General features: G+C 45.7%; 1 protein-coding gene across 1 annotated transcript in view; it reads left to right on the forward strand.

Annotated features, from left to right (window-relative positions):
• Positions 1-8,200: 8,200 nt before the first annotated feature.
• Positions 8,201-13,455, forward strand: part of terf1 (telomeric repeat binding factor (NIMA-interacting) 1) — an 11,966-nt gene continuing 6,711 nt past the window's right edge. The window contains exons 1-7 of the mRNA XM_055882177.1: positions 8,201-8,432; positions 8,514-8,609; positions 9,273-9,400; positions 10,438-10,524; positions 10,760-10,909; positions 11,366-11,466; positions 11,800-11,826. Of these exons, the coding sequence (XP_055738152.1) occupies positions 8,249-8,432; positions 8,514-8,609; positions 9,273-9,400; positions 10,438-10,524; positions 10,760-10,909; positions 11,366-11,466; positions 11,800-11,826 (773 nt within the window). The 5' untranslated portion in view covers positions 8,201-8,248. The remainder of the gene's footprint in view (positions 8,433-8,513; positions 8,610-9,272; positions 9,401-10,437; positions 10,525-10,759; positions 10,910-11,365; positions 11,467-11,799; positions 11,827-13,455) is intronic.

Consider the following 13,455-nt stretch of genomic DNA (forward strand, 5'->3'; position numbering starts at 1 on the left):
CGTGGTCTAGGCACTGGCTGCGCTGGAGAGGAGGAAACAGCAGGAGAGAGAACCCGGAGAGACAGCCTGATACGGGGGGCTGCCACCGGAGGACTGGTACATGGAGGTGGCACCGGGTCTACCGGACCGTGAAGGAGGACACGTGCTCTTGAGCACCGAGCCTCCCCAACCCTACCAGGTTGAATGATCCCCGTAGCCCTGCCAGTGCAGCGAGGTGGAATAGCCCGCACTGGCCTATGCAGGCGAACCGGGGACACCACCTGTAAGGCTGGTGCCATGTACGCCGGCCCGAGGAGACGTACTGGAGGCCAGATACGTTGGGCCGGCTTCATGACATCCGGCTCGATGCCCAACCTAGCCCTCCCAGTGCGGCAAGGTGGAATAGCCCGCACTGGGCTAAGCACGCGTACTGGGGACACCGTGCGCTTTACCGCATAACACGGTGTCTTACCAGTACGACGCCTTCTACCTCCACGGTAAGCACGGGGAGTTGGCTCGGGTATCCTACCCGGCTTTGCCACACTCCTCGTGTGCCCCCCCCCAAGAAATTTTTTGGTCTGACTCACGGGCTCCCAACCGCGTCGTCGCGCTGCCTCCTCATACCAGCGCCTCTCAGCCTTCGCTGCTTCCAACTCCTCCTTTGGACGGCGATATTCCCCTGGTTGAGCCCAAGGTCCTCTACCGTCCAGGATCTCCTCCCAAGTCCAGGAGTCCTTGTTGCTCCGTAGAGCATTCCCATACCGCTTGGTCTTAGCGGGGTGGGTGATTCTGTTACGGCTGTCGCTCTCCTCATCCTCAGACGAGGTGAGGAGAGAAGGATCTTCTGACCAAAACGCAGCTTCAGGGAAATAAGCCATCTTTATTATAAATACGACGGCCACGAAACAAAACAAAACACTTTCAAAACTACAAAACGACGTAGAACGGAACCTGAACATAAACTCACATCACTAAACGTAAACTCACGAACAGGAACGTTTCATCAAAACGCACGAACAGCCAAACAGTCCCGAATGTGAATAAACATCGACAACACGAGAGACATCACAGGAGACAATCACCCACAAACAAACAGTGAGAACGCCCTACCTAAATATGACTCTTAATTAGAGGAAAACGCAAACCACCTGCCTCTAATCAAGAGCCATACCAGGTAACCCAAAACCAACATAGAAACAGATAACATAGACTGCCCACCCAAAACACATGCCCTGACCATAAACACATAAAAAACAACATAAAACAGGTCAGGACTGTTACATATAGTAACAAAACATTAGTCTCTCAGGGATTATATAGCACTTCTTTGAATAATGACATGATCCATAGTTTGTTTACCTTTACTTACTTACTTTGCTAGTTGCCATGGCACCCTAGTTGTAGCAGCCTAAGCAGAGAGCTCCTAAAAAATATGTACATGTGTGTTTTTAATTGTGTGTTTTTTAATCAGCTGTTTTATTTTTTGATAACATTTTAGTTTTATTGCATATTTCAGGTGGTTTTGACCCACTGATTTGCAGATGGACAGGCAGGTCAACTCGTTTTGGCTTGGTTTTCTAGCGGGCTAGCTAGCTGGCTAATTGTTTTTGTTCTAATGATGCATCTGGACATTGTATCAGATGTTTTGATGAACCTGGCGGCTGGTTCCTGATCTTTTGAGTTACCTGAAGCTTGAGAGGAAATGGGAGATGAAGTAGAGGACTGCAGTACTGAGGAAGAGTAATAAGGGTGACTGGCTACTACTCTGAACTGTGTGTGGTGAGCTTTCTGGTGCCCAGAGCTGCTGAGGCATCACCCGAGTGGGTGCTAAACAGATTGAAGTAGCTACATGACTCAGGCTGGTTCCCAGAGTAGCACTCTAAATGATCGTCACCAGACACTTCATCAACCATCTCTCTGACCGCCTTCCTCTGATCAAGACATTAACTGTCCCTCTCCATCTCCCTGACCACCTTCCTCTGATCAAGACATTAACTGTCTCTCTCCATCTCCCTGACCACCTTCCTCTGATCAAGACATTAACTGTCTCTCTCCATCTCCCTGACCACCTTCCTCTGATCAAGACATTAACTGTCTCTCTCCATCTCCCTGACTACCTTCCTCTGATCAAGACATTAACTGTCTCTCTCCATCTCCCTGACTACCTTCCTCTGATCAAGACATTAACTGTCTCTCTCCATCTCCCTGACTACCTTCCTCTGATCAAGACATTAACTGTCTCTCTCCATCTCCCTGACCACCTTCCTCTGATCAAGACATTAACTGTCTCTCTCCATCTCCCTGACCACCTTCCTCTGATCCAGACATTAACTGTCTCTCTCCATCTCCCTGACCACCTTCCTCTGATCAAGACATTAACTCTCTCTCTCCATCTCCCTGACCACCTTCCTCTGATCAAGACATTAACTGTCTCTCTCCATCTCCCTGACCACCTTCCTCTGATCAAGACATTAACTGTCTCTCTCCATCTCCCTGACCACCTTCCTCTGATCCAGACATTAACTGTCTCTCTCCATCTCCCTGACCACCTTCCTCTGATCAAGACATTAACTCTCTCTCTCCATCTCCCTGACCACCTTCCTCTGATCAAGACATTAACTGTCTCTCTCCATCTCCCTGACCACCTTCCTCTGATCAAGACATTAACTGTCTCTCCATCTCCCTGACCACCTTCCTCTGATCAAGACATTAACTGTCTCTCCATCTCCCTGACCACCTTCCTCTGATCAAGACATTAACTGTCTCTCTCCATCTCCCTGACCACCTTCCTCTGATCAAGACATTAACTGTCTCTCTCCATCTCCCTGACCACCTTCCTCTGATCAAGACATTAACTGTCTCTCTCCATCTCCCTGACCGCCTTCCTCTGATCAAGACATTAACTGTCTCTCTCCATCTCCCTGACCGCCTTCCTCTGATCAAGACATTAACTGTCTCTCTCCATCTCCCTGACCGCCTTCCTCTGATCAAGACATTAACTGTCTCTCTCCATCTCCCTGACCGCCTTCCTCTGATCAAGACATTAACTGTCCCTCTCCATCTCCCTGAACACCTTCCTCTGATCAAGACATGAACTGTCTCTCCATCTCCCTGAACACCTTCCTCTGATCAAGACATGAACTGTCCCTCTCCATCTCCCTGACTACCTTCCTCTGATCAAGACATTAACTGTCTCTCTCCATCTCCCTGACCACCTTCCTCTGATCAAGACATTAACTGTCTCTCTCCATCTCCCTGAACACCTTCCTCTGATCAAGACATTAACTGTCTCTCTCCATCTCCCTGAACACCTTCCTCTGATCAAGACATTAACTGTCTCTCTCCATCTCCCTGAACACCTTCCTCTGATCAAGACATTAACTGTCTCTCCATCTCCCTGACCACCTTCCTCTGATCAAGACATTAACTGTCTCTCTCCATCTCCCTGACCACCTTCCTCTGATCAAGACATTAACTGTCTCTCTCCATCTCCCTGACCGCCTTCCTCTGATCAAGACATTAACTGTCCCTCTCCATCTCCCTGAACACCTTCCTCTGATCAAGACATGAACTGTCTCTCCATCTCCCTGAACACCTTCCTCTGATCAAGACATGAACTGTCCCTCTCCATCTCCCTGACTACCTTCCTCTGATCAAGACATTAACTGTCTCTCTCCATCTCCCTGACCACCTTCCTCTGATCAAGACATTAACTGTCTCTCTCCATCTCCCTGAACACCTTCCTCTGATCAAGACATTAACTCTCTCTCTCCATCTCCCTGAACACCTTCCTCTGATCAAGACATTAACTGTCTCTCTCCATCTCCCTGAACACCTTCCTCTGATCAAGACATTAACTGTCTCTCTCCATCTCCCTGACCACCTTCCTCTGATCAAGACATTAACTGTCTCTCTCCATCTCCCTGACCACCTTCCTCTGATCAAGACATTAACTGTCCCTCTCCATCTCCCTGACCACCTTCCTCTGATCAAGACATTAACTGTCTCTCTCCATCTCCCTGAACACCTTCCTCTGATCAAGACATTAACTGTCTCTCTCCATCTCCCTGAACACCTTCCTCTGATCAAGACATTAACTGTCTCTCTCCATCTCCCTGAACACCTTCCTCTGATCAAGACATTAACTGTCTCTCAGGGTTCCATGTATTGGTTGATCTAACTAGACTACTAGTGATGATGTATTGGTTGATCTGACTATAACTAGACTACTAGTGATGATGTATTGGTTGATCTAACTAGACTACTAGTGATGATGTATTGGTTGATCTGACTATAACTAGACTACTAGTGATGATGTATTGGTTGATCTAACTAGACTACTAGTGATGATGTATTGGTTGATCTGACTAGACTACTAGTGATGATGTATTGGTTGATCTAACTATAACTAGACTACTAGTGATGATGTATTGGTTGATCTAACTAGAACTAGACTACTAGTGATGATGTATTGGTTGATCTAACTAGACTACTAGTGATGATGTATTGGTTGATCTAACTAGAACTAGACTACTAGTGATGATGTATTGGTTGATCTAACTAGAACTAGACTACTAGTGATGATCAAATCAAGTTTATTTTATATAGCCCTTCGTACATCAGCTAATATCTCGAAGTGCTGTACAGAAACCCAGCCTAAAACCCCAAACAGCAAGCAATGCAGGTGTAGAAGCACGGTGGCTAGGAAAAACTCCCTAGAAAGGCCAAAACCTAGGAAGAAACCTAGAGAGGAACCAGGCTATGAGGGGTGGTCAGTCCTCTTCTGGCTGTGCCGGGTGGAGATTATAACAGAACTATGCCAAGATGTTCAAATGTTCATAAATGACCAGCATGGTCAAATAATAATCAGGAGTAAATGTCAGTTGGCTTTTCATAGCCGATCATTGAGAGTATCTCTACCGCTCCTGCTGTCTCTAGAGAGTTGAAAACAGCAGGTCTGGGACAGGTAGCACGTCCGGTGGACAGGTCAGGGTTCCATGTATTGGTTGATCTAACTAGACTACTAGTGATGATGTATTGGTTGATCTAACTAGACTACTAGTGATGATGTATTGGTTGATCTAACTAGACTACTAGTGATGATGTATTGGTTGATCTAACTAGACTACTAGTGATGATGTATTGGTTGATCTAACTAGAACTAGACTACTAGTGATGATGTATTGGTTGATCTAACTATAACTAGACTACTAGTGATGATGTATTAGTTGATCTAACTATAACTAGACTAGTCATGGTGATGTATTGGTTGATCTAACTATAACTAGATGTAACAGTATAACTTTAAACCGTCCCCTCGCCCCGACCCGGGCGCGAACCAGGGACCCTCTGCACACATCGACAACGGTCGCCCACGAAGCAGCGTTACCCATCGCTCCACAAAAGCCACGGCCCTTGCAAAGCAAGGGGCAACACTACTTAAGTCTCAGAGCAAGTGACGTAACTGATTGAAATGCTACTAGCGCGTACCCGCTAACTAGCTAGCCATTTCACATCCGTTACACTCACCCCCCTTTCAACCTCCTCCTTTTCCGCAGCAACCAGTGATCCGGGTCAACAGCATCAATCTAACAGTATAACTTTAAACCGTCCCCTCGCCCCGACACGGGCGCGAACCAGGGACCCTCTGCACACATCAACAACGGTTGCCCACGAAGCACGGTCGTTACCCATCGCTCCACAAAGGCCGAGGCCCTTGCAAAGCAAGGGGCAACACTACTTAAGTCTCAGAGCAAGTGACGTAACTGATTGAAATGCTACTAGCGCGTACCCGCTAACTAGCTAGCCATTTCACATCCGTTACATAGACAACTAGTGATGTATCACTTTTTTGTTTTTTGTTATTGAAGAGCTTTGAATAAATTATTATTGTTATTATTATTGCTTGTTTTCTTCTTCTCTCTTCTCTCCTCCTCCGGGGAGACTGTGTCTTTTCTTCTTCTCTCTTCTCTCCTCCTCTGGGGAGACTGTCTTTTCTTCTTCTCTCTTCTCTCCTCCTCCGGGGAGACTGTGTCTTTTCTTCTTCTCTCTTCTCTCCTCCTCCTGGGAGACTGTGTCTTTTCTTCTTCTCTCTTCTCTCCTCCTCCGGGGATACTGTGTCTTTTCTTCTTCTCTCTTCTCTCCTCCTCTGGGAGACTGTGTCTTTTCTTCTTCTCTCTTCTCTCCTCCTCCTGGGAGACTGTGTCTTTTCTTCTTCTCTTTTCTCTCCTCCTCCGGGGATACTGTGTCTTTTCTTCTTCTCTCTTCTCTCCTCCTCTGGGAGACTGTGTCTTTTCTTCTTCTCTCTTCTCTCCTCCTCCGGGGAGACTGTGTCTTTTCTTCTTCTCTCTTTTCTCCTCCTCCGGGGAGACTGTGTCTTTTCTTCTTCTCTCTTCTCTCCTCCTCCGGGGAGACTGTGTCTTTTCTTCTTCTCTCTTCTCTCCTCCTCTGGGGAGACTGTCTTTTCTTCTTCTCTCTTCTCTCCTCCTCTGGGAGACTGTGTCTTTTCTTCTTCTCTCTTCTCTCCTCCTCCGGGGAGACTGTGTCTTTTCTTCTTCTCTCTTCTCTCCTCCTCCGGGGAGACTGTGTCTTTTCTTCTTCTCTCTTCTCTCCTCCTCCGGGGAGACTGTGTCTTTTCTTCTTCTCTCTTCTCTCCTCCTCTGGGGAGACTGTGTCTTTTCTTCTTCTCTCTTCTCTCCTCCTCTGGGAGACTGTGTATTTTCTTCTTCTCTCTTCTCTCCTCCTCCGGGGAGACTGTGTCTTTTCTTCTTCTCTCTTCTCTCCTCCTCCGGGGAGACTGTGTCTTTTCTTCTTCTCTCTTCCCTCCTCCTCCTGGGAGACTGTGTCTTTTCTTCTTCTCTCTTCTCTCCTCCTCCGGGGAGACTGTGTCTTTTCTTCTTCTCTCTTCTCTCCTCCTCCGGGGAGACTGTGTCTTTTCTTCTTCTATCTTCTCTCCTCCTCCGGGGAGACTGTGTCTTTTCTTCTTCTATCTTCTCTCCTCCTCCGGGGAGACTGTGTCTTTTCTTCTTCTCTCTTCTCTCCTCCTCTGGGAGACTGTGTATTTTCTTCTTCTCTCTTCTCTCCTCCTCCGGGGAGACTGTGTCTTTTCTTCTTCTCTCTTCTCTCCTCCTCTGGGGAGACTGTGTCTTTTCTTCGTCTCTCTTCTCTCCTCCTCCGGGGAGACTGTGTCTTTTCTTCTTCTCTCTTCTCTCCTCCTCCTGGGAGACTGTGTCTTTTCTTCTCTCTTCCCTCCTCCTCTGCGGAGACCCTCAGTCTTTTCTTCTTCTCTCTTCTCTCCTCCTCTGGGGAGACCCTCAATCTTTTCTTCTTCTCTCCTCCTCAGGGGAGACTCTCTGTCTTTTCTTCTTCTCGCTTCCCTCCTCTGCCAGGGAGACCCTCTGTCGTTTCGGATGTTCCGTGATGATTGGTGTGCTGGTAGTCGGCCATCATTGGGGGATAAGGATGGAGGGGAAGAGGGAAAGAGGCATAGCCGTAGGGGGGGTCCACAAATTAATACATATCATACAAAACGTAACATATCATACTTAATGGAGAGTCTCTGATTTACATACAGAATAATATGAAATGCTCTGAGACCAGGTTGCAACGAGTGGCAGGGATAGGGAGGGATACTGAATCTTCTTCTTTGCTGTTGAGTCGTGTGTGTATTCGCTGTCTGCACTTTTGTAGGGGACGTCTTCATCTCTCTCTCGTCTTCACTTTTGGCCTTGCTCTCACTGCTGTCACTTTGTTCCTCGTCGTCGCCCGGGATGGAGTTGGAGGACTGGTGGGGGAAGTCGTCCTCTTTCACTCTAACAGGGCATTCCGTTTCCCCACATTTGACTACAGGTGGCCTAATTATCGCCTGATGCTCGTGACCGGATTTTCCCCATAATCGGATGGTACAGTTGTAGGCCTAGGCTACAGGCAGATTACTGGGGCGAGGGGTAACCCTCTAAATATTTATTAATCAGTTATCACAACCCAACGTTCGCTTAAGAATTCTAGGCATATGCTAAATAAATTCAAATAGAAAACACATTGACCAAAAGAAACCATCAGAACGTGACTCCGCAAATTTGTATGACTCCCTGATAAAATAAAGGTGAAATAAAATAAATAAACTTTTTGCTTGTGTTAGCTACTCCTAGGCGCTAGGGGGAGCTCTGTTCAACATAGAACGTCCCACCACCTGATGGACGCGCACATTTTGAATCAATAAAAAAAAAGTGTATTTCCTGTTATAGTAAACAGTTTGAAAACATTAGCCATGGAGGCTGATCCAAATAACAAAACATTGACAATTACAAGCACTACAGATGAAAATGTATGCTTTTCGGATGTGGCAACTGTTGCTAAAAGATGGATGATTGACTTCAGTTTTGTTAGTTTGTGTCAATTCTTCAAGGAGGGCAAATTTGAAGAATTCAACCAAACGATTTCGACGCTGGAAAGTAAGTTTGCTGGCTAATGTCAATTTAGTTTATATGGGCTAATGTAGTTAGCTATAATGGGTCTGCATCATTCTGTTTTAGCGATCATTGATGGTACCCCCCATTTAAACGCCGAACAGAAACAGAAAAAGCAGATAAGTGGCTTCCTCGCACGGATAATGCACGGGAAACATTTAGGTAAGTTAACTAGCTATATTTTAGTTTCGTTTTGTTGCCTTTCGTTTGTTTACACTGCAGGTATCAGTATTGTAAGAAATTGTAATAGAGACTGGAAACTAGTAATAACTACATTTCAACATAAGCCATATTTTATACAAAATACACATACTCCTCATTTCTCTTGGACATATGCTGGACTTATTAAGACACCAACTACAGACACACACAATTCCCCTCCCCCATGACAACCACAGACACACACAACTCAGGGTTGGAGCTCAAGACAAAGAACTATCTCAGGAACCAATGGAACGTTGACACCAGGCCTGTTCAGGACTACCCAAGACCCAGATCGACCAATCGGAAGGCCAGACTTCCAGATCAACCCACTTTGCTTGTTGTCTATATAAAACTGTACAACTGCTTAAACTACCTCTTTCCGGACGGTTCCATAAGAATCAGACAGAAAGAGCCTTGCTGCAAGATTTTACTAAGATGTCTTTACATGTGATTAAACGGCCTTATTATAAAATTATCCACCTCGTCCTATTGTCTCCTCTTGTTCTCCTGTCAACAGTAAACGTTTTATCAACAGTATCAGCTTCATTGTTGTCTTTACGTTTAGATGTCTAGATACCTCAAATTAACTAGTACAATATCTCGTTGTGTTGTTTTATGTAGATGTCTCCTTCGACAGAGACGAGCGGTTGTCGCCTCTGATGTCAGCTGTCGGTGTCTGGGCGTCTCAGAAAGAGACTGTGGCGAATGTCTCACTGTTCGAGCACATCACCAATCTACTCTATGTTCAGGTGATTTAATGTGTTGGTTTCTGTGCTCTACATTCCTTCTGTGTATACTGTCTGTCTACATGTAACAATTCATTATTATTATAGTCACACACTAACCAGACCAGGAGCCGCATCAAGAGTCTCGGAAGCAGGAGTGATTTTTAGCGTCAGTTTTGTCTTGTAAATTCCAATGAAAAATGTTACATGCTAGCTAGCATGAGGATGACAAGGGCAGGTTTCCAGGAAAACCGTAGTATTTAAATCTTCTCTGGAGCAGTGTGGATAAAGTTAACATTTGGAGTACAGTGGCGTATCCCATCCCTGCATTGAGGTACGTTTTCTGTCCCATATCTCGTGCCAGTCCACGGTGTCTTTAATGTAATTATAATTGACTTCCGATCTTAATGCAGCTTAGTGTAAATGAGCTTAATGGTGTCATCTGGCAATATGGACAAACAAAACCTAATCCTTGATCAGCACTCCTATTCTGAGAGGAATACAGCACATACAAGCTGTGAAACCGGGCATGGATTTCTAGGTATTGCCTTGCATTCTGTGTTTATAGCACTGATGAGCTGGCTAACTCACTGGTCTTCTCTTCCAGAGTGTCGTTGTGTGTGTCTGACTCACTGGTCTTCTCTTCCAGAGTGTTGCTGTGTGTCTCTGACTCACTGGTCTTCTCTTCCAGAGTGTTGCTGTGTGTGTCTGACTCACTGGTCTTCTCTCCCAGAGTGTTGCTGTGTGTCTGACTCACTGGTCTTCTCTCCCAGAGTGTTGCTGTGTGTCTGACTCACTGGTCTTCTCTCCCAGAGTGTTGCTGTGTGTGTCTGACTCACTGGTCTTCTCTCCCAGAGTGTCGCGGTGTGTGTCTGACTCACTGGTCTTCTCTCCCAGAGTGTCGCTGTGTGTCTGACTCACTGGTCTTCTCTTCCAGAGTGTCGCTGTGTGTCTGACTCACTGGTCTTCTCTCCCAGAGTGTTGCTGTGTGTTGCTGACTCACTGGTCTTCTCTCCCAGAGTGTCGCTGTGTGTGTCTGACTCACTGGTCTTCTCTCCCAGTGTGTCGCTGTGTGTCTGGAGAAAGGGAACTGTGTCATGGCATCATCAGCTCTCAAATGGCTCGAGGAGGAGTGTGAAATCCCACAGGTAAGCAAGGCCTCCACAGCACTTATATGACTGGGACTTTTAAAGTACCTGTCCAGTGTTTACAGATTTCCATGAAATAATGAGTTATAATATGATTGGTCCCAGGTCTGTGTGTGCTCTTGTCAACTCTATTGTCATTGTCAAGCCATTTGGAATGACATTGAGTGACAGGGAGTTGGCACGATTGTACAAACAGAGTGGCACTCGGGCTATATGTCCCTCTCTTCGTTTACAGAACTTGGGAATCAAGTTGTCGTTGATCGTGAGTAAGAGGGACACGTACCACCCGTTCCTGCTCAACTTCAGCTGGAACCGTCTGCTGGAGAATATACAGACCTTCCTGGATCGCTTCCTGGAGGAACACCCATCGGACTTCCTGCTCCAGGTAGGGAGCTGAACCAGTGACTAGGGTTTTGGGCAGTCTCCAGATTTTCATACCGTTCTTCTCTCATCCCTGGAGTTTTGGATTTACCGGTTTAGGACACAAGGGGACTCCAAAAAAAAGCTAAAATGGGCTTTGATTATTAGAATGCTAACATCATGAGCACAAGTAGTAGTGATTTTACATGGAGGCTGCTAGCAAAATATGCTAACGACGCAAACAAAAATAAATGAATTGCAAAGACATACACTACTGTTCGAAAGTTTTACAACACCTACTCATTCAAGGGTTTTTCTTTACTGGGTGTACTGGTGCATCAACTACAGAAACGGGGAATAGGCTCCTGTCCAATGGGTCCTTCTGGCTTGTACAAGGCTTACTTCCTTAGGGTTATAGGGTGCCTTTTGGGAAGGAACCCCTGTATAGTGTCTTTATTCTGCTTGTCCCCCTGTATTTCAGGCAGCCACTAAGGTGGTCAAGGCAGGCCAGGAGACAGGGGAGGATTCTGAGACTCGGGAGGCGTCATATACTACCAGCCAATCCTCTGAACACTCCAAACAGTAAGGACTGGTTCGGCACGTCTTTTATCTACTATAACGTCACTATTATAGAGCTATTGAAACATTGTCTTTAACCCTGTATGCATAATCAAATCATTTGATTAGACTTATTATTATTGGATTTTAATCAATTGAGTGTAGTATTTTTTTTTTTGTATTGTCTTCACCGTTAACTGTGCATTCTGAGTATTTCAGTCTTGTCGACTACGAGCCTGAATCAAATGAAGATGCTCAACAGAAGGCATTATGGGAACAACCTCAAACTGTCATATATTTTGTCAGTTCAGAAATGATTTTTGAGGTGAAAATAATGTATGCTGCTTTTCCTACCAGGAATCAGGAGACCAGTGTCCTTATGAGGTGAGTGTTGTTGTACGTTACTTAGAATAAATGACCGTTGGGATAAAATAATAAAAACACTGAAGACTTATTTCAGCTAATGGAGAGGAGGAAGGTTACCTTCTGAAACATGGAAACTGTGAATACTGTATATTCGGAATGTATTCAGACCTCTTCACTTTTTCAAAAAACAATTACTTAACAGCCTTATTCTAAAATTGATTAAGTTAATTGTTTTCCTCGTCAATGTATACACAATACACCTTAATGACAAAGCTGAAACTTTTTTAAATGTTTTTATTTTGCAAATGTATTAAAAGTTTTAAATTAACTTTGCTAAATAAGTATTAAGACCCGTTGGAACCACCAAGACTCTTCCTAGAGCTGGCCGAACTGATCAACCGGCTCGGTGACCAAGATCCCGATGGTCATTCTGACAGAGTTCCTCTGAGTGGGAGAACCTTCCAGAAGGACAACCATCTCTGCAGCACCTCACCCAATCAGGCCCTTTATGGTAGAGTGGCAAGACGGAAGCCACTCCTCAGTAAAAAGGCACATCACAGCCTGCTTGGAGGCATCTAAAGATTCTCTGGTCTGATAAAAGCAAGATTGAACTCTTTGGCCTGAATGCTAAGCATCACATCTGGAGGAAACCTGGCACCATCCCTACGGTGAAGCATGGTGGTGGCAGCATCATGCTGTGGGGATGTTTTTCAGCGACAGGGACTAGGAGACTAGCCAGTATCGAGGGAAAGCTGACCGGAGCAAAGTACAGAGAGATGCTCGATGAAAACCTGCTCCAGAGCGTTCAGGACCTCAGACTGGGGCGAGGGTTCACCTTCCAGCAGGACAACGACCCTAAGCACACAGCCAAGACAACGCAGTAGTGACTTCGGGACAAGTGTCTGAATGTCCTTGAGTGGCCCAGCCAGAGCCCGGACTTGAACCCGATCGAACATCTCTGGAGAGACCTGAAAATAGCTGTGCAGCGACGCTCCCCATCCAACCTGACAGAGCTTGAGAGGATCTGCAGAGAAGAATGGGAGAAACTCCCCAAATACAGGTGTGTCAAGCTTGTACTGAGTAAAGGGTCTGAATGCCTTTTTACATTTTTAATACATTTAACCTGTTTTTGCTTTGTCATTATGGGGTATTGTGATGTCATTATGGGGTATTGTGATGTCATTATGGGGTATTGTGATGTCATTTTGAGGTATTGTGATGTCATTATGGGGTATTGTGATGTCATTATGAGGTATTGTGTATAGATTGATGAGGGGGGGGGGGAACTAATTTAATACATTTTACAATAAGGCTGTTACGTAACAAAATATAGAAAAGGTCAAGGGGTAGAAACTTAACTTTCTGACTTGGGCGGTGGTCAAAAGTTGTGCTCACTCATCCTCAAGTCAAACCACGTTAATTTTGACCAGGGGATTATGGGGGATTATGACCTTGCTAGTAGGTCAATGTCTGCTTCCGGGGCGTCGTTTATAACTGTTGACTGCGCACACACACACACACACAATGATTTATTAACTTGCCGCCCACCACACATACTCATGTTTCCTGTTTATAAATCAGACCTGTCAGAGAACTGCACGCGTGAACGAGCGCCATAACTCTGCCTGAAAACACCCTTCAGTCACC

This window comes from Salvelinus fontinalis, chromosome 25 (genome assembly GCF_029448725.1).
Source record: "Salvelinus fontinalis isolate EN_2023a chromosome 25, ASM2944872v1, whole genome shotgun sequence".
NCBI classification, from domain to species: Eukaryota; Metazoa; Chordata; class Actinopteri; order Salmoniformes; family Salmonidae; genus Salvelinus; species Salvelinus fontinalis.